Below are 22,904 nucleotides of genomic sequence, written 5' to 3'. Positions count from 1 at the left end.
TCCAAACTGCTGTTTAAGACTCTCTTCTTGTGTTAGAATTTCGGTCTTTACTTCACGTGCTTCAGTAGATACTTGTTCCACAATCAGAAGCATCAGGTCCAGGGAACATGAAATGTCTATGGGAAAATAAAAGGTGTATGCAAATCTATGGTACAGTGCTGAAGCAGGAAGTAGGCGGTCACTTAGCCTCTATATGCTTTCATTTTATGTTTTCATTGTCTTATTTGTCTGATTTTATCCAGGTCATTGGTCATTATTTGCGTCAGTTGACGTTTTCAGATGTTCTTCTGCGTGTGCTACTTTTGTGGGGGAACCTGGTGTTTCATATTTGTAATGGACAATGACGAGCAAGGCTATTTAATTTGTTTAGCACATTACATACACATTGCAAATGAATGGTACATAACGTTATCCTACATGGAATAGGCAGGCAGAACAGCAGGGGAATGGGATTCAGCCCATATTATCATCGCATTTGGGTGCCTCGTTTCCCCGCTTGTTCGTTTTTAGCATTATTTATTGATGGGGATGAGTAGGACGCCACTTGTTACATTAAAACTTAATTTGGGAGCAAGTAATTATGTGGAACAATCGATTAGCCTGGCATCGATTGATTTGTTTTCAGCACCGAGATGGTGGACAGCTCCAGTTAAGATGCTTCTTAACACGTTCACTGCCGTGGACGAGTTAACTCGTCAAGCAGAAACCAACGATTGACTGCCGTGGACGAGTTAACTCGTCAAAAAAAAAAAAAAAAAAATTGACGGTGGGACGTGGATCTAAGCCCCCTACATCTCCTATAAAAATATGGGAGCCACCGAACGTGTACAACCCATTCCACCACCCACTAAGTGGCGACAGTGCTCTCCAGACTAGAGAAAGCCGAGCAAAAACAGCAGAAAAAAGGAAGGAGGAAAACGGAGGAAGGAGGAGGAAAACGTGGCGAAAACGCTTTCGCTTTTGCGCTGGAGCTGGCGCACAACATGGGGGATTCCTAAAATACACTCTGGGTGCAACACACGCAGCAGAAAGCTCAAAAGCCCAGAATCGCACGCAGCTTCATCCCAGCTCACAACTGAAACCCCAGAAACGAACGAGCCCGATCCAGACTCGCCCGAGAGTGGCCGCCAGGCAGCACAGACAGGCAGCAGAGACTCGCTTGTGACACACGGAGCCACGGAGCCACGGAGGGAGGAGGAGAACACCCACGGAGGGAGGAGTTTGAAGGAGAGGGGGGTGGGGGTGCTGTTATGGAGGAAATTACTGTTCCCGATCCAGACTCGCCCGACGAGCAGCCGCCAGGCAGCACAGACAGGCAGCAGAGACTCGCTTGTGACACACGGAGCCACGGACGGAGGAGAAGACGCACGGAGGGAGGAGTTTGAAGGAGAGGGGGGTGGGGGTGCTGTTATGGAGGAAATTACTGTTCAGAACTAATTGTTTAGATGTCTGATGTCTCACTGATGCCAAAAATAAATGGTTAAAGTGACTGTTCTGCCTGTTCTATCGAATTTCACAAAAATGCAATTATCTCAGCTTTCCTTCTCAGATGCTGAAACCATGCTGTATTCAACTGCTAATGCCTACATATAGTCAGGGATCCAGTCACCCAAAATTTGAGAGGACCTGACATGGCATGCTATACTTTTTGTTTGTGTTTTATCTATTCATTTGGACATTAAGGTCCACTGAATGAGAGGTCTGCTCTGCCGGAAACCTCGCGAAAAAAAGTTGTGGCCATTTTTGGATATGAAGCCTTTATTTTTTGACCGAAAAATGTGAAAGAGGTTTTTTTCCTCAAAGTCCTCTGTGGGTTGCGTAGGCTGTCAATAAATTAATCCCAGGTACACAGAACATGTGTGTTGACAACACAAAGTTAAGAAATACACTTACAAAACCTTTCCAAATGATTTATAGCCATTTTCTATTACAAAAAAGCACTAGTTTTTTTAATTTTCTCCATTATTTTCATCTTTACTTTGTTAGTAAACAATTATATCCTGAAATATGACATCAGCCAATGTGTCATTCTGTTCAGCAGATATTATAGTCGTTCCACACTAAAGATTATTAAAATCAACCCAAAATCAATGGATCTGTGGTGATTTCATTACCTTTATGCTCGAAATTCCTTGAGACATGTTTTTAGTTTTAACAAAACCCTGTACCCCAAAGACAATAGAAAACAACAAAATGATTTTAATCACAAAATGTACACTGGATGACAAGCCAACAAAACAATTATTATACAGCTTAATTTGGATAGATTGTGACCAGTATCTAGAAAACATTAAATTAAACATTAGCTGAACAAAATTATTGAACACAACACATTAAAAAAAGAAAGAAAAAAGACTGGCAACAAGGTCTATAATATAACAAAATTAACTTTGCAATGAACAAAATAACTCAATCACTGTCACTGTCTTCAAGTGTGAGAAATAACTCAATCTGTCACTGTCTTCAAGTGTGAGTTCAATCGTTGAACATTTGTTGGGGTCCCCAGTGCAGAGACATGCGATGACACACTTGACATTGGCTCTCACACAAGAGCATCCTCGGGCACACATGCTTTTCTTGCAGTGACAGTATTTGGTGTGTTTGAATTCTGCAGGTTTTGCCTCCTTCAGCATCACGGTTGCCATCAGCTTACCACTGACAAGCTCTCTGCCAAAGTCAATGGCAACAGGGTAGGTTGGTTGAGACATGTGTGCTCGCTTGCATACAGCCAACTGATGCAAGGCTCGGCGAAGGTGTAACTGGAACGAAGGCATCTTCGGTAGGTGGAAGGCAACGCATGTCTCCTTTGATATTGCCAAAGAGATGGGCTCGCAGTGCATCCAAATTACCACTGAAGTCACTCCTCTCATACAGTGACACCATGTACCGCCTAGCCGCTGTCACAACATCTTCTTTAACATCCAGGCTTTCCCCAGGGTTACCGTATCTGCACAGGGGCAGAAGGTCTTCCAGGTGATCAACGGCAGTTTTGTAGGCGTGCTTTTTTCCTCTTCTGTAGAGCTAGCTGTAGAGATAGCTCACTGTGTCACAGCACAAGCTCAAGGTCCTGGGACTAAACACAGCAATGTGACCGCCGCCAGGTGGTGAGAGTGGGCAACCTCACCTCCTCCCCACTGACCATCAGCATAGGAGTGCCCCAGGGATGCGTCTCCAGCCCCTTCTGGTACGACCTCTACACCCACGACTGCGTGGCGACTCAAACCTCGAACACCATCGTGAAGTTTGCAGACGACACAGCAGTCGTGGGGCTGATCTCCAGGAGCGACGAGACGGCCTACAGAAAGGAGATGGAGGGAACAATGGTGCCAGGACAACCACCTCTCTCTAAATGTATCCAAGACCAAGGAGATCATTGTAGACTACAGGAGGGGGGGGGGGGGGGGGGGCGCACACCCCCCAATCACCATCAATGGCACAGTGGTGGAAAAGGTGGACAGCTTCACTGTCCACTATATTATCCCCATCTTCACTGTTGTCAAAAAGGCCCAACAGCGACTACACAGACTCAGACGCCTGAAGAAATTTGGGCTAAGGCCAAAATCCTCAGGGACTTCTACAGAGGCATCATTGAAAGCCTGCTGACTGGCTGCTTCACCACCTGGTACGGGAACTGTACCACCATGGACCGCAGGGCACTGAGAAGAGTGAGGCGCGCGGCCCAGCACGTAACAGGATGTGAGCTACCAGAACTGCAGGAGCTGTACAATCAGCGGTGCCTCAGGAGGTCCCTGAAGATCATCAAGGACACATACCACCCCCACAACAGCCTGTTCTCCCTGTTACCCTCAGGGAGGAGATACAGGGTCCCAAAAGCACGAACAAATCGCCTGAGGGACAGTTTCTTCCCGCAGGCCACGAGACTCCTTAACACACACAAATAAACAATCATGTAGCAGCTGCTACCATTACATATGATAATTATGCCTATGTTATTTGCACCTGTGCAAACAGAATGTTTATTTATGTTTTAAGGTGTCTACGCTAGAAAAGAAAAGGAAAAGTTTACTGTTATTGCTTGCATCTATATGCCCTGTTTTTGCACTGTTATACTGCACTATGTTGTAACGGAGCCTACAGCACAAGAATTTCACACGTGATACTTGTACTACGGAGTGACAATAAAAATCTTGAATCTTGAATCTTGAATCCAGTCAGTATGTAGGTGCTGAGGAGCATGGAGGAAAGATCTGCAGCTTGAACATCATAGTTCACTGCCAGGGCGTCTGCGATTGCATCTTCTTTACCCACAGCTCCTGCAGGCCATCCATGTAATTTTCCGTGATCCTGGTCGCACTGTTCTGTTAAAAGCAGATTGTCAGGTTGAGCTTCCAGAACTATCCTGTGAGAAGCATGAGGAGGCAGATACCAGGATATTTGCCCACATTGCATACTCATTACAACATCTGCACCACAAACGGGCTGTAGTGGTGGCTACTGACACAGACGTGATCATGATGTGCATATACTACATTGCACACATGGATGGCGTGCAGGAGCTGTGGGTAAAGAAGATGGATATCTACCTGCTCATGCAATCGCAAACGCCCTGGCAGTGAACAATGATGTTCAAGCTGCAGATCTTTCCTCCATGCTCCTCAGCACCTACTGACTGGATGTGACACAGTGAGCTATCTCTACAGAAGAGGAAAAAAGCACGGCTACAAAACTGACGTTGATCACCTGGAAGACCCAGGTAACCCTGGGGAAAGCCTGGATGTTAAAGAAGATGTTGTGACAGCGGCTAGGCGGTACATGGTCACTGTATGAGAGGAGTGACTTCAGTGGTAATTTGGATGCACTGCGAGCCCATCTCTTAGGCAATATCAAAGGAGACATGCGTTGCCTTCCACCTACCGAAGATGCCTTCGTTCCAGTTACACCTTCGCCGAGCCCTGCATCAGTTGGCTGTATGCAAGCGAGCACACATGTCTCAACCAACCTACCCTGTTGCCATTGACTTCGGCAGAGAGCTTGTCAGTGGTAAGCTGATGGCAACCATGATGCTGAAGGAGGCAAAACCTGCAGAATTCAAACACACCAAATACTGTCACTGCAAGAAAAGCATGTGTGCCCAAGGATGCTCTTGTGTGAGAGCCAATGTCAAGTGTGTCATCGCATGTCTCTGCACTGGGGACCCCAACAAATGTTCAATGATTGAACTCACACTTGAAGACAGTGACAGTGATTGAGTTATTTCTCACACTTGAAGACAGTGACAGTGATTGAGTTATTTTGTTCATTGCAAAGTTAATTTTGTTATATTATAGACCTTGTTGCCAGTCTTTTTTCTTTCTTTTGTTAATGTGTTGTCTTCAATAATTTTGTTCAGCTAATGTTTAATTTAATGTTTTCTAGATACTGGTCACAATCTATCCAAAGCTGTATAACAATAATTGTTTTCTTGGCTTGTCATGCAGTGTACATTTTGTGATTAAAATCATTTTGTTGTTTTGAATTTCTTGTGTTACAAGTATTGTCTTTGGGGTACAGGGTTTTGTTAAAACTAAAAATATGTCTCGAGGAATTTCGAGCATAAAGGTAATAAAATCACCACAGATCCATTGATTTTGGGTTGATTTTAATCATCTTTAGTGTGGAATGACTATAATATCTGCTGAAAAGAATGACACATTGGCTGATGTCATATTTCAGGATATAATTGCTTATTAACAAAGTAAAGATGAAAATAATGGAGAAAATTAAAAAAACGAGTGCTTTTTTGTAATAGAAAATGGCTATAAATCATTTGGAAAGGTTTTGTAAGTGTATTTCTTAACTTGGTGTTGTCAACACACATGTTCTGTGTACCTGGGATGAATTTATTGACAGCCTACGCAACCCACTGAGGACTTTGAGGAAAAAAAACTCTTTCACATTTTTCGGTCAAAAAATAAAGGCTTCATATCCAAAAATGGCCACAACTTTTTTTCGCGAGGTTTCCGGCAGAGCAGACCTCTCATTCAGTGGACCTTAATGTCCAAATGAATAGATAAAACACAAAAAAAAAGTATAGCATGCCATGTCAGGTTCAACCCATTTTCTTGAGCTTTTGGGCCTGTGGATCCCTGACTAATAACAGAACATGATAAAAACGAACTATTTTAGACAGAGAAAGCACACATTCTATTAGTTCTTTTGAGATGTTGTGTTCACAAAGTCCTAGCAGAAAGGCTAGGACTAGGCTCTTGAAAGATGAGCCAGAATCCTCAAAAAAACCCTTGGCAGAAGCTACCTACTGATTGGATAAACTGCTGGCAGTGAATGTGATAAGATCCTTCTTTCGGGCTGTCTTAAGAAGGCCACTAAGAACACTCTTTTCTCAAGGCTCCGTCTTAACTGACCTCTTCTTTGGAGCCTTCTTAAGGAGTTAAGAAGGTTCTTATTTGGGAAACGCAGCCAATGTCTTGATAAACAAACCAAAATATCAAAATATTCAATAAATGTTAACTTAAATATTTGGCTCCAACATAACTATTGTTTTTTATTGAAGTTGATCAAAATAGTCTGAAATTCACTGACAGCAGCGGAAACCGCTGGGTGCCAGAAAAGAAAACCAAAAAAATTGAGGTTATGAGTCAGATCATCTTTGGAGGCTTTTGCTGCATTGGTGTATTTGCAGCAGGTGGCAAGTGGCAAACATATAATCTCTGACCTATGTGCGTTTGAGCTTCAATGTTTCAAATCGCAAAACCATGATACCAATAGCATCGGCTATTCCAGCTAACAGCTAATGGCTGGGTTTCCCAAAAGCTTCTTAGCGCTAAGAAGCTTCTTTAACCCTTCTTAAGGCCCCCTTAAGAAGCAAACGCGTTTCCCAATTGCTTCTTAGCCTAAGATGATCTTTTGTTACGAAGGCATGCGTTTCCCAAAAGCTTCTTAGCGCTAAGAAGCTTCTTTGACCCTTTTTAAGGCTCCCGTAAGAAGCCAACGAAGCCAACGCGTTTCCCGATTGCTTCTTAGACTAAAATTATCTTCCGTTAAGAAGGTTTTGTAAGAAGGGTCTGGGGCATTCTTAACACCTTCTTAAACACGTTCACTGCCAACGACGTATTACTCCGTCAAAAAAAATCCAACGGTTCACTGCCAATGACGTATTACTCCGTCAAAAAAATGTTTTTTTTTTTTTTTGACCGTGGGATGTGCATCTAACCCTTTTACATCTCTTATATAATTATTGGAACCACCGAACGTTTACAACCCATTCCACCGACCCACTAAGTGGCGACAGTGCTCTCCTGACTAGAGGAAGGCAAGCATTTTCATGAGAATGGCTTCCTCGAAGCCATTCTCATGAAAATGGATTGGCGAAAACGCTTTCGTTTTCGCGCTGATTGCTGGCGGTGCGAGATTGCAAATTTGCATAATAGATTACGGGTGGAACACACTTTGAAACACGCAGCATAAATATGACCAGAATCGCAAAAGCTTCATCAAAGCTCTCAACCAAAACTCCAAGAAACGAGCAAGTCCATCCAGACTTCCTCAAAGAGCGGCCGCGCAGACAGGCACAGCAGCAGCAGCAGCAGCAGCAGCAGCAACGAGCTTGTGACACGGCCGCTGCAGCCAAGAAGAACGCCCACGGAGGGAGGAGTTGGAAGCAGAGGGGGGTTTCCTGCTGTTATGGAGGAAATTACTGTTCAAAACTATTGTTTAGATGTCTGACGTCTTACTGATGCCAAAAATGAATGGTTAAAGTGACTGTTCTATCGAATTTCACAAAAAGCCGTTTATCTCTGAATAATTTTTCAGACGCTGAAACCATGCTGTATTCAACTGCTAATGCTTACATAACTACTAACTCTACAAACTAACTCTTTTAGACAGAGAAAGCACACATTCTATTAGTTCTTTTGAGATATTGTGTGTTCACAAAATCTTAGCAGAAAAGAATCCTCGGGTCTTGAAAGATGAGCCAGAATCCTCAAAAAAACCCTCTGGCAGAACCTACCTACAGTAAAAAAAAATGGCTGGCAGTGAATGTGTTAATGACGAAACACTGGCAGATCCAGCCGCGTCAGGCAAAAGGAGATACTTGTGTCCACTGTTCCTCTTGTGTTTTTCCCTTTTTCCTTTCTTTCATGCACCCTTTAGTGTTTAAAATTGGGGAACACTTGAACATCATGTATGGTTACTTGTGTTTTAAATGTTTTACCGTAGGCCATATTCCTCTAATCAGAATGGATTCCTTTTATAATAAGAATGTTGTGGATTTATATAGCACCTTTCACAGAACCCAAGGTCGCTTAAATTCTGTAGTGTTTCTCGCAATTTTGTTGTATGCTGTGTATATAAAGCAATTTGAACTGCAGTCCATGTCTGAAATAAATAATGTTTGATAGAAGAAGTTCTTGTTTAACATGACCACGATTAGGTTATTCTACAACAGTGTTTCTCAACCACTGGGTCGTGGCCCACTGGTGGGCTCAGAGTGCCATCTAGTGGGCTGCAGAGGACCTCTCACATAGAGATGGTGGACAGCTCCAGTTAAGATGCTTCTTAACACGTTCACTGCCAAGGACGTGTTAACACGTTTTCAGAATCCAGCTGTTGACTGCCAACGACGTGTTAACACGTTTTCAGAATCGATTTTTTTTTTTTGACGGTGGGACGTTGATCTAACCCTTTTACGTCTCCTACACCAGAATTGGAGGTATTGAATGTGTATAATCTATTTTACCGACCCACTGAGTGTCGACATGTCTCTCCACAGTAGAAAGAGGCGACCCAAAACTGGAGGGAAAAGCGCGAGGAAGCCGTTCTCATACTGTAAAATTGATGGCGAAAACGCTTTCACTTTCGCGCTGATGCACAGCGGTGGCAACGGTGGGGGGTTCCAAGAATAGATTGGATGCACACTTTGAAACACGCAGCATAAATATGACCAGAATCGCATCAAAGCTCTCAACCAAAACTCCACGAAACGAGCGAGTCCACCCAGACTTCCTCAAACAGCGGCCGCGCAAACAGGCAGCAGCCAGGCAGCAGCAACTTCGTTGTGACACGCCCGCTGGAGAGCCAGGGAGGCAGGAGGAGAACACACACAGAGGGAGGAGTTGGAAGCAGAGGGGGGTTTCCTGCTGTTATGGAGGAAATTACTGTTCAAAACTATTGTTTAGATGTCTGACTCTTACTGATGCCAAAAATGAATGGTTAAAGTGACTGTTCTATCCAATTTCACAAAAAGCCGTTTATCTCTGAATAATTTTTCTGACGCTGAAACCATGCTGTATTCAACTGCTAATGCTTACATAACTACTAACTCTACAAACTAACTCTTTTAGACAGAGAAAGCACACATTCTATTAGTTCTTTTGAGATATTGTGTGTTCACAAAATCTTAGCAGAAAATAATCCTCGGGTCTTGAAAGATGAGCCAGAATCCTCAAAAAAACCCTCTGGCAGAAGCTAACTACAGTAAAAAAAAAACGTCTGGCAGTGAATGTGTTAAGAGCCTTCTTTAGTGATGTGTTAAGAAGGCTGTTAAGAAGGCGTTTGGGAAACACTTCTTTGGAGCCTTCTTAACTCCTTAAGAAGCTTCTTAACTCCTTAAGAAGCTTCTTTGTTGGGAAACTCAGCCAATAACATTTACATGTATAAAGGAAATATTTTGTGGAGGGCAGTGGGGGCAAATATTCAACATTAAACATGAAAAATAAAATAAAAATGTAATTCTTTAATTTTTCTCAAAAACAATGAAGCTGCTGCCACAGGAGTTCCCCTCTAGATGCTACCAGAGTTTCACCAATGCTGTCCATACCTCTAACCTCTATTATGATGCTTCTCATTTCATTTTGTCTTATTACTTTCAAATTAATTGATTTATAATTTAAAATCATGTCTCTCTTCCCAGGTGAGTGGTTGTATCATCCTGGGAGTTTCCATCTACCTGAAAGTGGAAAAGGATGGAAACAAGGTATGAAGGATATTTCTCTCTGCTGTCCGCAGACATGAAGGGGAAGTAGGATGAGAGAGATGTGTGGATATCGCCCCTCCATCCAGATATTGAGCAAAGTGCTATATAAATAGCATGTATCATGTATCATGTATTATTATTATTATTATAGATAACGAGCAAAGCGATTCCCGGCATCGATCTGATGATCGCCATCGGTGTCATCATCATGGTCCTCGGCTTCCTGGGCTGCTGTGGAGCCATTAGGGAGAACCGCTGCCTGCTGCTAATGGTACATACACACACGCACGCATGCACGAGCACACACACACCACAGGTTATTATTTAAGATAAAACCATGAATCTGGCTCCTCTCTTCCTCAGTTCTTCATCGGTCTGCTCGTCATCTTCATCCTCCTGGTGGCAGCAGGCATTGTGGGAGCTGTGGACGAGAACAAGGTAAGACTTCCCATAACCCAGACCACAAACAGATTCATTTCAATTACATACACAGAACTTATCTCACTCCACGCAAACTACACGCTATGAAAGTGATAAATGATCCCTCTTGCAGTCTGTGTACTTTGAATGCTCCTGGCACTTTTATTCAATGGTGTGAGAATGTCCACCGTTTGTACAGTTTTAGACCAAGGTGGCTGCGAAATGATCTGACTTAATATATCTAACTGTTCCAGTGACTGTATACCCACCCGCCTTACTGCTGAATGACTTGGGGTCAATATGTCAAAGGCTACTAGGCATATTGTACTAACTGGTATTCCAGCTGCTAAAAAGATGGTTGTGTTACGATGGAAGCCCCTCACTCTCTCACCATCAGACATTGGGTCCTCACTTTTTTGGATGTCGTTTACTTGGAGATGTCAACTGCCAGAATCAATGGCGCAAGTATTAATTGTAATTGACAGAATAGCGCCAATTCATTCAAAAAGACTGATCTTAGACTGATCCTCTCTATCCCGCTTTTTTCATCTCAATTTGGGTCATTTCTCTGCTGATTCGTGTTTAGGATGATGGTATAATGTAAGTCTCAGTGATACGGGACAATTTGAATAGTTGAAGCAGGAAATGATTCAAGGCATTCCAGGCTCCCAGGAAAGTTAAAATTATGGTTTTGCAGTTTGGATTGTTGCCTCGTCGATGTGGCCCCTGACAGTGTATGACATTCCCCTTTCAAAGGTGTACAGTAGCCTGATGTCATATGGTGTTGCATCTGATGGTGGTTATATCACTCATTTGTTTGCTTGTTTTTAATCTGGATTGGGCTGCTACATGTGTTTTACCTTGGATTTTTGCACATCTTGCCTTGTGTATTAATAAAAGAAAAGATTCAAGATTCAAGATTCAAGATTCAAGATTCAAGATTCAAGATTCAAGATTCAAGATTTTTATTGTCACTCCATGGTACAAGTATCACGTGTGAAATTCTTGTGCTGTGGACTCTGTTTACGACATAGTACAAATAGGCAACAAGCAATGAGCAATAGGCAATAAGAAATAGGCATCAATAAGCAATACTAAGCAGCAATAGGCAATAAGGCAGAATAGCGATAAGACAAGTCAGTGGCATATTCATTGCACATAGGTGCACATGTCATGTGCATACGTTAGACGTGTTCAGACATTTTAAATTCGACGTATTTGACATACAGTGCAAATAGCATGTACCTTATTAAACATACAATTAAACATTAGGCATGTGCATACGTTAAGACGTGTTCAGACATTTTAAATTCGACGTATTTGACATACAGGTGCAAATAGCATGTACCTTGTTAAACATACAATTACACTTTAGGCATACATAATGGTAGCAGCTGCAGTACGGTACGGTACGACTACTACACTATTTGTGTATGTTAAGGAGTCTCGTGGCCTGCGGGAAGAAACTGTTCCTCAAGCGATTTGTGCATGCTTTTGGAACCCTGTATCTCCTCCCTGAGGGTAGCAGGGAGAACAGGCTGTTGTGGGGATGGTTTGTGTCTTTGATGATCTTCAGGGACCTCCTGAGGCACCGCTGGTTATACAGTTCATGCAGTTCTGGCAACTCGTCTCCTGTTACGTGCTGGGCCGCGCGCCTCACCCTCCGTAGCGCCCTGCGGTCCATGGTGGTACAGTTCCCGTACCAGGCGGTGAAGCAGCCAGTCAGCAGGCTTTCAATGGTGCCTCTGTAGAAGTCCCTGAGGATTTCTTTCCTTAGCCCAAATTTCTTCAGGCGCCTGAGTCCGTGTATTCGCTGTTGGGCCTTTTTGACCACAGTGGCGGTGTGGCCGGCCCAGGTCAGGTCCTGGTGGATGTTGACTCCCAGGTACTTGAAGCTGTCCACCCTTTCCACCACTGTGCCGTTGATGGTGATTGGGGGGTGATTGGTGCGCCCCCCCCTCTCCTGTAGTCCACAATGATCTCCTTGGTCTTGGAGACGTTCAGAGAGAGGTGGTTGTCCTGGCACCATTGTTCCAGGACCCTCACCTCCTCTCTGTAGGCAAAACAATGTGTCCATGGTTTCCGCAGCTGTCCGTAAACGTTGTCCTCCTGGGAGTATAACCAACGCTTAACCCATGTAACCCATGTATGCAATGTAGTAAAGTAATGTAATGTAACCCATGTATGGCAATGTAATGTAATATAATATAATGTAATGTAATCTATAATGTAACCCATGTAAACTCATATGCAATGTAATGTAAAGTTATGTAAGGTAAGGTAATCCAACCCATGTAACTCATTTATGCAATGTAATGTAATGACATGTAACCCATGTAACTCATAGCATGGTATCCAGCCCCATATGAATCGCAGTTGTCACACTCTTATGGGTCTGGACCCATAGGACTCTTATGGGTCTGGACCCATAAGAGTCCACTGTGGTTATTAAGGACAGATACTGTCCAGGACACCTGATTGGCTGGTCGTAGTAAGCGGCGGGACCTAATCTAACGTTACCGATGACACATTACAGAGTGCTGCAACTACACACATGCTAGGCTAGCTAGCTGTTAGCTACGTTAGCTCAGCCCACTACTGCTGCTGTAAACCACTTTACTGACACCAGGCTCAAAACGCTAGTCTGAGTGACCAAAGGTTTCACTTGTTAACCAGTCAGAGTCACGCTCTTTCCAGTAACATATCAGCTTTAAGTTAAGTTAAGTTAAGTTAAGTTATCCTTTATTTATCCCCATGGGGAAATTCATCCTCTGCATTTGACCCATCCTCTACTAGGAACCTTCCTAGAACTAGGAGCAGTGGGCAGCTTTGAAATCTGTTGAGCTGCTTGTGGCTTGCAGCTGAAGTTAACGTTAAACGCATTCCGGTTGCCGGGGTGGCTGTAGCTCAGGAGGTAGAGCGGGTCGTCCACTAATTGCTTTGGGTAAAAGAGGTCGGTGGTTCGATTCCCGGCTCCTCCAGTCTGCATGTCGATGTGTCCTTGGGCAAGACACTGAACCCCAAATTGCTCCAGTTGGTGTGCCAGCAGAACTTATGTATGCGTGGTAACCTGCCGCCATCGGTGTGTGAATGGGTGAATGTACCTACTGACTGTAAAGCGCTTTGGATAAAAGCGCTATATAAATGCTGGCCATTTACCATTTACCGGTGTAGTAGGTACCATGATGTAGCAGACAGTATTGAAGGCAAGAGACAAAGCCTGTTTTTTTGACACAGCGCTCCTGCATCAAGATGTTACAGTTCTGAGGGGAACAACCCATTAGCCGTCAGTTCTTATCAATTTAAGTTATTTGGCACAGAATAGTCAAAGTTGTCCTGCTTTGCTACTGTGATTGGTCAAATAGTTCGATGATTGACACAGGCAGCAAACAATCAGTTGGGGCTGAAAATTACATCACAGAATCAGTGGTGTATTGGCTTGCGTCCAGACCCTAATGAAGGATTCATTGGGGCCATTGACCAGGCTATGTAACTCATGTATGCAATGTAATATAATGTAATGTAATATATCTCATGTACCCCATGCAGGCTAAAGACCTGGTGAAGGAGCACCTGGCCAAACTGGTGCCACTAAAAGACCAACCAGCTGACGTCCAGACAGACCTGCAAAAGCTAGAGGAGGAGGTACACACGCACATGCACGCACATGCACATGCACATGCACGCGCACTCACACGCACACGCACACGCGCACACACACACACACACACACACACACCAGTTGACCTCTTGTCTCTGTTCCAGTTGAAGTGTTGTGGTGTGGTCGATGGACCAGCTGACTGGGGCAGCACTGTCCCCTCCTCCTGTGACTGTAAGGACACGAGTCAAACCTGCAAGAATGTTGGAGGACGCCAGGTCTACACCACGGTGGGGCTAATAAAAATAAGAATTATTATTATTATTAAGTTTTAAGTTTTAAGTTTACATCAGTGCCTATGACATCATCAGTGGGACAAAAATTTAAACAAACAGAGATTGTCTTAGTCCAGCAGATAGGTGAATGAATTGTGCCTTTGACGATACAAGCATGAGCTTTTGCACACTGTTAGAGCATGCCCTAAGGACGATTTTTTACTATAGGGCCATCGCATAGGTGGCCGTTTTCCAAGATGGCCACCACGGTTGTTATTTTACCAGTATCTCAGGTTCTAAATCACCTAGAAGCTTGATTCCGGTGGCTAATCCTACATTTTCAAGGATGAGGAATGCAGTGGGCCTATTTACAACATGGTAGTGCCTACCTAACTATATCATCGCTGCCGCGGCAGGACCTCGAATCTCCAAAACAGCAACTTTTCAGGAAGTTAAAGAAAACCTGTTTGCTCCTAAAATACTGAACCAAACGTCGTCAAAGTTGGCACATGTCTTAATTATAGTTAGTTTCCTGCTGAATGTGTCATTACTTTATTAATATCTTACCTGGATAAGCTCAAATTATGTTGTTTATATTATCAGTCTGACTTGGAAGCACTCTCTCCTGGCCAGTCAGGCGCTGATGGCCGCCTCCCCTCTGGTATGATCATGCACGAGCCCCAAGCTCAGGGCCGCGGGGGCGCGCGCAGCAGCAGCAGCAGCAGTGCTCTGAGCCTCTCATGGCCGAGGCAAGGGCTTTGGCATGGGGATGAGAACAGTCTGACATAACGTAGCGTTAACGTTACTTTATTCTCGTCAGAAACCACTCCGATTTGCATGTTAAAACAAGTTTGCAGCCTAGGAATAACTGGAAAACATTTTATTGATCTATTAACGTCAGAGGAAGCCAGGATTAGTCAAAACGGTATCAGAAATACACAGCACGTCTGCCGTTTGACTTTCCCTGCATGGGGGGGGGGGGGGGGGGGGGGGTACAGACGGAGGTAGGGGACGAATTTCGAGGTTTGACTGACAAATTGAGGGCGAATGGCGTTACGAGATTTACTCACAAGCTCGTTTTAATGCTTTTCCATTGGTTGCATTTGGTAAAAGCCACACAGAGACATGAAGGGTGACCAATGGCACTGATTTATGACAAAAAGTAAAAATCAGACGATATGCATCTCACATTCAGGGAACTAAATAATAGTAAAACCATCAACATATTTAATGTTTTCAATGAAATGCAATGTTATTGTTGTTTTTTTACTTTATTTTCTTTTTTATAACAATAAACAAGAGGTCACTCAGTTACATTGAATGGTGAGATACAATGTTAGTTCTGAAAACAGTCCACCACAGTGGAGTACAGTACACTGAAGTGCTGCCTTGACACATTTGCACTGTCCACTGCATTCCTCTTCCACCCCCAGTCACCTGGCGTTGGTAGTTCAGGGGCTGCAACCATCATCTGTCCCCAGCAGTTACAGCAAGCAAAGTGACTTACCAGCTATTTCCAATATGTCTGGTATAATCCATACTGCCTTTATGATTGCTGTTGGAACGTAAATCCACGTTGGGATGAGACCCCTCCACTTTCACACTATCCATCCATGACATGTTGTTGCCTGTTGCTATGAAAACAGCCAGTGTGTATGGTTGTCTGTAGTGGAGGCTAACGTTAGCCTACTATATTATCTGTCCGACTTGTATTGTCTCCAATCAATCACATTGACCCCCCGTCCATATAGCGTCACACAATGCACAGTATGCGCATACTTGAAACGATGCCGGTTATGTAAACAAAGCTGAAAACGTGCGTCAGAAACTTTTCTCCTCTTCCAGTCAGACCAGCTGCCAGACACACCCCCTGCCAGACACACCCCCTGCCTCAGTCTGAGTGCAACAGAAAAACATACATGGCTCATACGTTGTCGTTGTTCCACCCGCCCTCTGTCCGCATTTAGTTCATTTTTACCCGCGGCCCGACCCACCAATTTACAGAAGTGTATTTTTTACCCGCACCCTGCGTTCTTTTGCGGGTACCCGGCGGGGCCCCGCGGAACCCCGACCCGGTGCAGGACTCTGCCTCACACTACAGTGCTGGCTAGCTCAAGCTAGCTATCAAAGTGTATTGAAGACAAGAGTCGACAACTGTATGCTTTAGACAATAACGCTACCACCATTTTGGTGCAAAAACGTCTCCTGGCCAATGAGAGCCACAACAGGCCAAAATGGCTTCTCTGTGCGCTTACAACGGATTAAATCTCACTTCTTATTTTAAGTCATTTGCTAACGTTAGCCAGAGAGCCATCCACAAACTTTGTTTGGCGATAAACACACAACACAGACAGACAAACAGACGGACGGACGGACGGACACACACACACGCGCGCACAGACATGTTGTTAGATAAACTCACTCCAACAAGATCATCTCACGGGGAAACAGTAACGTTACAGTTGGCATTCCTTGTGAATTCTGCCCATCCTCCACGTTGTGTCAGGAAAGTGGCCCGGCAGTACTCGCAAATAAAGTTTAAGAAAGTTAATCCGCACAGACGCCTTTCAGCATTCGTGTTGTCCTGGGTTAATCAGGGAGCTAGTTGCATTAACTAAAGCACTCAGACCATGCCAGAGAGACAACAGTCCCTGGCAGTGGGAGGGGGAAACTCGTTGCTACTCCGATGTAAACAAAAGCCGAATAGCCAATCGAATCTCTGTATGCAAATACAAGAGTGAGCCTTTGTTCGCCACTAGTTTCCAGGTACTAAAACAGTTTCACTAAAAGAGTTTTATTTTCCAAGATTAATGTATTTAATGACCCCAAAACGTCTTCATTTAACAATTTTTTTCAAGAAATAGACTTTAGATCCCCTTAGTGGAACACTGAAACACCCGAGTTGCGGTCCCTACCGACAGGAAGTGTCGCATATAACAATACCACAAATCACTCCAGAGGCTCCATCCAGTAGTCTATGGCGTCTGGGGTGGCAGCTAAGTCACAGAAGGCTCTAGTGATGTCATCAAAGGTCCTCCATGTATCCCACGCAATGAGCAACATGACAACGTGATTCATCTAATGTGTATCAGTTATAGTTACTTTGTTTATAAACTGACATACACACACAATCCGACGCTCGCATTGGGCACCCCGCGGTACATGGGTATTAACATTACTGACAGGTTCTGGCTAACATAACGTTACGTGTTATTACTCACCGGCTATGTTGTGTTTACTATTAAACATGAAGTCAGACTTGCTCGGTAAAGCCAGCCTGACTGAATGAAACAAAAACAATGTGTAATGGAAGATCACAAAGAGTCACTTTTACAAACCATCTGTTTGCTAGCTCTTTGAAGTTTTAATTTTGCGGTTAGCGTGTTGCTAGCGCGCTAACTAGCAGCATCTCTTCTTCTGGCTTCGTCATGCATCAGCTAAGTAGTTGGCAAAAGTATACACGCAGCCTGGCTAGCTATGCTAGACTACTTTTTACCAACTCTGTGATGTACACGGACCTTGGGAATACACAGCTCTTATTCCTGGAATATCGCTACTTCATCTTGACATGAGGCATTGTTCCAGACTTCTTCCACCATGGGCGGATTCGGTACAGGAACTTTAATAGCATAGCAACGGACCACAACTCGGCTGCTACCGCTCTTAGCTAGCCATCACAACCTATCCATGCGACCGATGCCTTCCTCTGCCTTGGGCAGATTCAGACTAAAGGCAGGCTGTGTGCAGAGGGAAATCCTCCACTAGTTTCACCCTAAGAGGGACCACTGCCTGTGACCAGCTCTTCTTCTTATCAAGTGGGCCCACTGAACACTAATGCTATTCGCTTTGTTTGTTCTGTTTGCTCATATTCCACACACACTATCACACGACTGAAGAGCTGCCAAAGTTAGGAGTGAGATTTCGGGGGAAGGGAAGGGGGGAATATTTACATTTGAAGCAACATTTAGCAAGGAATAGGCATTTTTAAATTAACAGGATTAAACTGTTGTGATGTTGGTCTTAACCATCAATATTTGCTCAATTTCTTATAATTTCCTCATGATTATCATAATGATTTCAACCATATCACCCAACCCTACTTTTGGTAGCCCCCTGGACAAAAATTCCCCGGGCGGCCCCTGGAGGTCCGTCTACAAATTTATGCTAAACAACAAACAACATAATTGGTAGAATATGTCAGTAAGAAGTAATGTAGGAAATTACCTTTTTTTAACCAGGGCTTTTTTTGCCCTTGTGAAATATGTTTCGGGGGCATTTTTGATCAATTCCGGGGCTATTTTTAATCAAATGTTGGGAAATACCTTTCCATAGTTCTTCTATGTTGCATGACAGACCTATATTCAATAACTTGTATCTAATCTTATTTATTTTATTATTTTATTTCTAAAAGTAAGCAAAAATAGTAGACAGCTTTCATTGAAACAAGCTGAAACAAGATAAAACATGTGTTAGGCCTATATCCTTATTTCTCTACTCTTTCCGTTACATGAGCGCAACAGGGGTCACCACTGCATCAAGAGTTTTTAAGGGCTTAAGAGCCAAAAGGTTGAGAACCACCGGTCTAGTTAGTAGACGAATATGACCAAATTAAAATTAGGGATGCACCGATTGCAAAATTTTGGGTCAATACCAATTTGTTGTTGTTGTTACTTATTCCCCCTTTTGTGACAGGGAAACTAAAAAAATCTTCATTATAAACAAATAGGCCTAACTGATATCGTCTTTCAGCCCATCACACTATCTTTGGTTGAGCACAAATGCAATCATACAACCACATGCCAAAGATTCTTGTTTGAAAAATAACTTTCAAAGCCTTTTTAGCCTGCTATACAACTACCTGCTATACTCAACGTTGAATGTCTCAGATTACCAACAGCACTTAGCAATGGTGGGTTTTTATTTTGAAAATCCCGACCGGAGGTGTTGTCGTATAGTGCTTTTCTCTTTTTACAGTCTATAGTTTTCACACAGCGTTTTATTTTTAAAGTAACAGCCGGAGGTGTTGTGTCAGTGCAGCATGTTGACGCTGCAGCATGGGCGAGCCGAGTGCAGCCAGAACGCAGAATGAAATGGAAGAAACTGTCTATGTCTTCCTCCATCACGGACCAACTCCTGTTTTGTGTTCCTCCCCTTAGGAGGTATTTTGTCTCCTACCAGGCTGTCACACTGGATAAGAACTTGTTCTTACAGACTTGCCTGGCTAAATAAAGGTTGATGATGATGATGCCTATTGACGTGCGTGGATTGTGTTGTGATATGGAAATGGCCAATTTAACGTGCACATTCATCATTATCCCAACATGGAAACCTGTGCATGCATGCTGGATTGATTGACAAAATGCCAGCGGCCACGATAAAAAAAGGAAACTGCAGAGAGGGGAAGAGCGTGGTTTGGTTTTAACGTCGTTTTAACGTCTATTCAGATCGAATGATTCACATCACACCAGGATTTCAATTTTGGGGGACCGAAGTCATTTTGGATGCCTTTAGGCTCAAGTTAATAGCCTATGTTTGCCCTCCTTTGAGGTTTACTACTGCAACAGTTTGTATTATTACAAGTGGCACGCAGGTATATTGCTCAAATCATGCAAAAATAAAACAGTAGGCTATTTATCATGTTGGTTGTCATCTGTCATCTGGTTCAATGCACCAAAACTCTTAAAAATAATGATCAATAAACAAGACAAGTTTTCTCTCACAGTTGATCTTCAATTAATTGGATTAATTTAACTCTTAGATGTACTTTATTGTCCACAAGCTAAATTCACTTTGATCAAGCCAGTACAAGGAAAAGACAAGACACTGTCTAAAAAAGTGGATAAGATCGCACCGTACAAGGAGGGGGGAGGGGGAGGGGGGAGGGTTGGCAAAAGGGGTTCAGGGGGGTCTATGTTTGTTAAGGAGCCTCTTCATACTTTGTTTAGCCTATATGTCCATGCTGAGCAGAACGAGATCAAAGAAACCATGTCATTACACACGCATACTACTACTACTGCGCTCCACTCCATTTACCAGACTTTCACAACAAATTGCATAATAAAAGCCAATATTCCAAGACATTGCCCTTCCAGTCCATAATATAGCGATGTTCCAATTACAATGCCTCATTCATTTCCTCTCAGTACCTGCAAGCCGTCAGCTCCGTTCTGTTCTTGCGCATGATACGTCATATTTCCTTCTGTGAGGAACCCAATTATAACAGCGATTATGGCGATTGCCACTGAAGAAGAGTGAGGTCAAGTTCATGTGATGAAATGTGAGTTTGGAGACGGAGAGGAGAGCAGAGCAGGAGGGGTGACGCGCATAATGAGAGAGGGAGAGCGAGCGAGAGAGTGAGAAGGCAATGCGGTGCACGCCTGCATGAATGCAGAGAGAGAGAGAAGACAATTTGCGATTCTGGCATATGAAATAGCAAGTGTGGCGTGTGAGCATGTGAAGAGGTTAAATTGCATGACTCTCACGCTCAAAGGGTGAGATTTGGCAGTCTGCTTGTAGCTGGAAATCAGAAAGGCAAGAGCGCCGCGGCTGAGAGTAGGTATATATGGCCTAGGCTGGCCAATCAGCAAGCAGGCACTTGTAATTGCACCCAGGTGGTGCTAATTAAGTGTCTTAAAGCGCTGGATGGGGTAATCTCCTCATGAATGGAGTTAATGAGGGAGAGAAGTCAACCGATAGGAAACCCCCATTCCCTCCCCCCACACTTTACAAAACTCAAAAATTGTCTGTCTGTCTGCAGGCGTGTACGGAACACATCATATCGTTCATGGAGAAAAACATGGTGGTTGTGCTTGGAATCGCCTTCGCTATTGCAGTCCTCATGGTCAGTAAAGAGACACACACCACACACACACCATTGACTGTGTATATATATGGACGGAGCCTACTGTTGTTTTCAGTGTTGGGCAGTAGCTTGCTACAAGTAGCAAAGCTATTTAGCTTAAAGGGATACTCCACTTTTTTGGAAGTTTAGCTCATTTGCCACATCCCCCATAACCAAGATACACCATGCCTTACCGGCACTCTCTGCTCAGTTTACAGTGAGCTATCGTGAAGTTAGTAATTATCGCCATAGAATAATGGTACAGCTGTTAAAAATCTGCCAAAACACACATCTCACGGCGCCAAAATACATGTTGTGCTTCGGGTACTCACCACACGATGAAATGTTAATCCAAAATGCACATAATCTGTCTTTTTGGAAGGAAAAGAGATCGGCGGCCATGTTTGGAAAATAGTGCCGGCTACCTCTTTTCCTTCCAAAAAGACCAATTATGTGCATTTTGGATTAATATTTCATCGTGTGGTGAGTATGACTGACACAACACAACTTCCTGGTTCACTCCAATGGCCCTAAAATAGAAGGATAAGACATCACTCACGTCACAGCGTTCAGATTTTGCATTGGGCCAGACTTTGGTGCCAGTTCTATTGAAATGAATGGGGTGAACAAGGTCCCACTCTAAACCATAATATCTGTGTTGTTTCACCTTTGATTGAAAAATGCTTCCACCAGATTAAAGAAAAGACATTATGTTGTGATGACAGATGTTTTTTTATGTGAATGTGTGAGTACATTTGGTCTCCAAACAGATCATGGATCTCTCCAGCAGCTGCATATACGTAGCTCAATTCAAGGGCTATTTGGTCCAAAATAGAGCTAGATTAGCTAACTATGATACATGACCGAATGGGGCATCAGTCAACATCATGTCATTTTTTCTTTAATCTGGTGGAAGCATTTTCCAATCAAACGTGAAATGACACAGATGGTTTATAGTGGGACCCTTACCCTGCCCCGCCCCATTCTCTTCAATAGAACTGGCCTTAATGTAAAATGACGTGAGTGATGTTATCCTTCTTTTTCCAGGTCCTTGGTTTGTACTTTATATCAAACTGTTAACGTCCTGGTTGACACTTTCTATCAAACTAACTTCCTGGTTGTGCATTGTATGTGTTGTGTGTTGTGTGTTGCGTGTTGTGTTTGCTCTCTCTGCAGATCTTCGGCATGGCCTTTGCGATGGCTCTCTACTGCCAGATTGGCAGGAAGGATGGACCAACCACGGCCTAGAGCCTGAAGGATGGCCACACACCCTCTGCCTGGAAACAGCCAATCAGCAATGCCAGAATAACCCTGAACAGACACTTAACCTCAATGTTAGAATAATTTCACCTGAGACCCAACCTTACCTTACACACACACACATATATATATATATATATATATATATATATATATATATATATATATATATATATATATATATATATATATATATATATATATATCAGGACTTAAAATTCACTTTGCAAACTGGGGGGGAATTCCCCCCTTATGTTCTTCAGATATTGGGATTTATAGATTTTGGGGGGGATCTATAGACTTGGGGGGGGGGGTCAGCTGATACTATAACTGATCTGCTTCCCCTGTCTGATAAGCGATAATTTCACATTTTTGTAAAGGAAGTAGTTTATGCACACCTGAGTCAAAATTACTATGGTTCACTGTGTTTTATCTGCAGACTAGGAGCCATAGGCTTTTGGTTCTATCAGAGCCTTTGGGCCCTATCTTCCCAAAAGCGGTAATTTAGCATTTGCGCTCGTTTAACACCGTGCACAATGCAAATTGGGGGCGAGCACAAGCGCGTTCCTGTTATAA

General features: G+C 43.5%; 1 protein-coding gene across 1 annotated transcript in view; it reads left to right on the top strand.

Moving 5' to 3' along the window:
* The window catches only part of LOC310800811 (tetraspanin-8-like), a 47,026-nt gene extending 24,585 nt beyond the window's left edge, over window positions 1-22,441 (top strand). Inside the window, exons 2-8 of the mRNA XM_083664727.1 lie at window positions 9,872-9,934; window positions 10,086-10,205; window positions 10,298-10,372; window positions 13,904-13,999; window positions 14,120-14,242; window positions 20,985-21,068; window positions 22,245-22,441. Coding sequence (XP_083520853.1) covers window positions 9,872-9,934; window positions 10,086-10,205; window positions 10,298-10,372; window positions 13,904-13,999; window positions 14,120-14,242; window positions 20,985-21,068; window positions 22,245-22,316 — 633 coding nt within the window. The 3' untranslated portion in view covers window positions 22,317-22,441. The remainder of the gene's footprint in view (window positions 1-9,871; window positions 9,935-10,085; window positions 10,206-10,297; window positions 10,373-13,903; window positions 14,000-14,119; window positions 14,243-20,984; window positions 21,069-22,244) is intronic.
* Window positions 22,442-22,904: the final 463 nt, after the last annotated feature.

This window comes from Poromitra crassiceps, assembly GCF_964638095.1.
Source record: "Poromitra crassiceps genome assembly, contig: HAP1_SCAFFOLD_89, whole genome shotgun sequence".
Classification (NCBI taxonomy): domain Eukaryota; kingdom Metazoa; phylum Chordata; class Actinopteri; order Beryciformes; family Melamphaidae; genus Poromitra; species Poromitra crassiceps.
The sequence above is the reverse complement of the archived record's forward strand: the minus strand, read 5'-3'. Positions and strand labels throughout refer to the sequence as shown.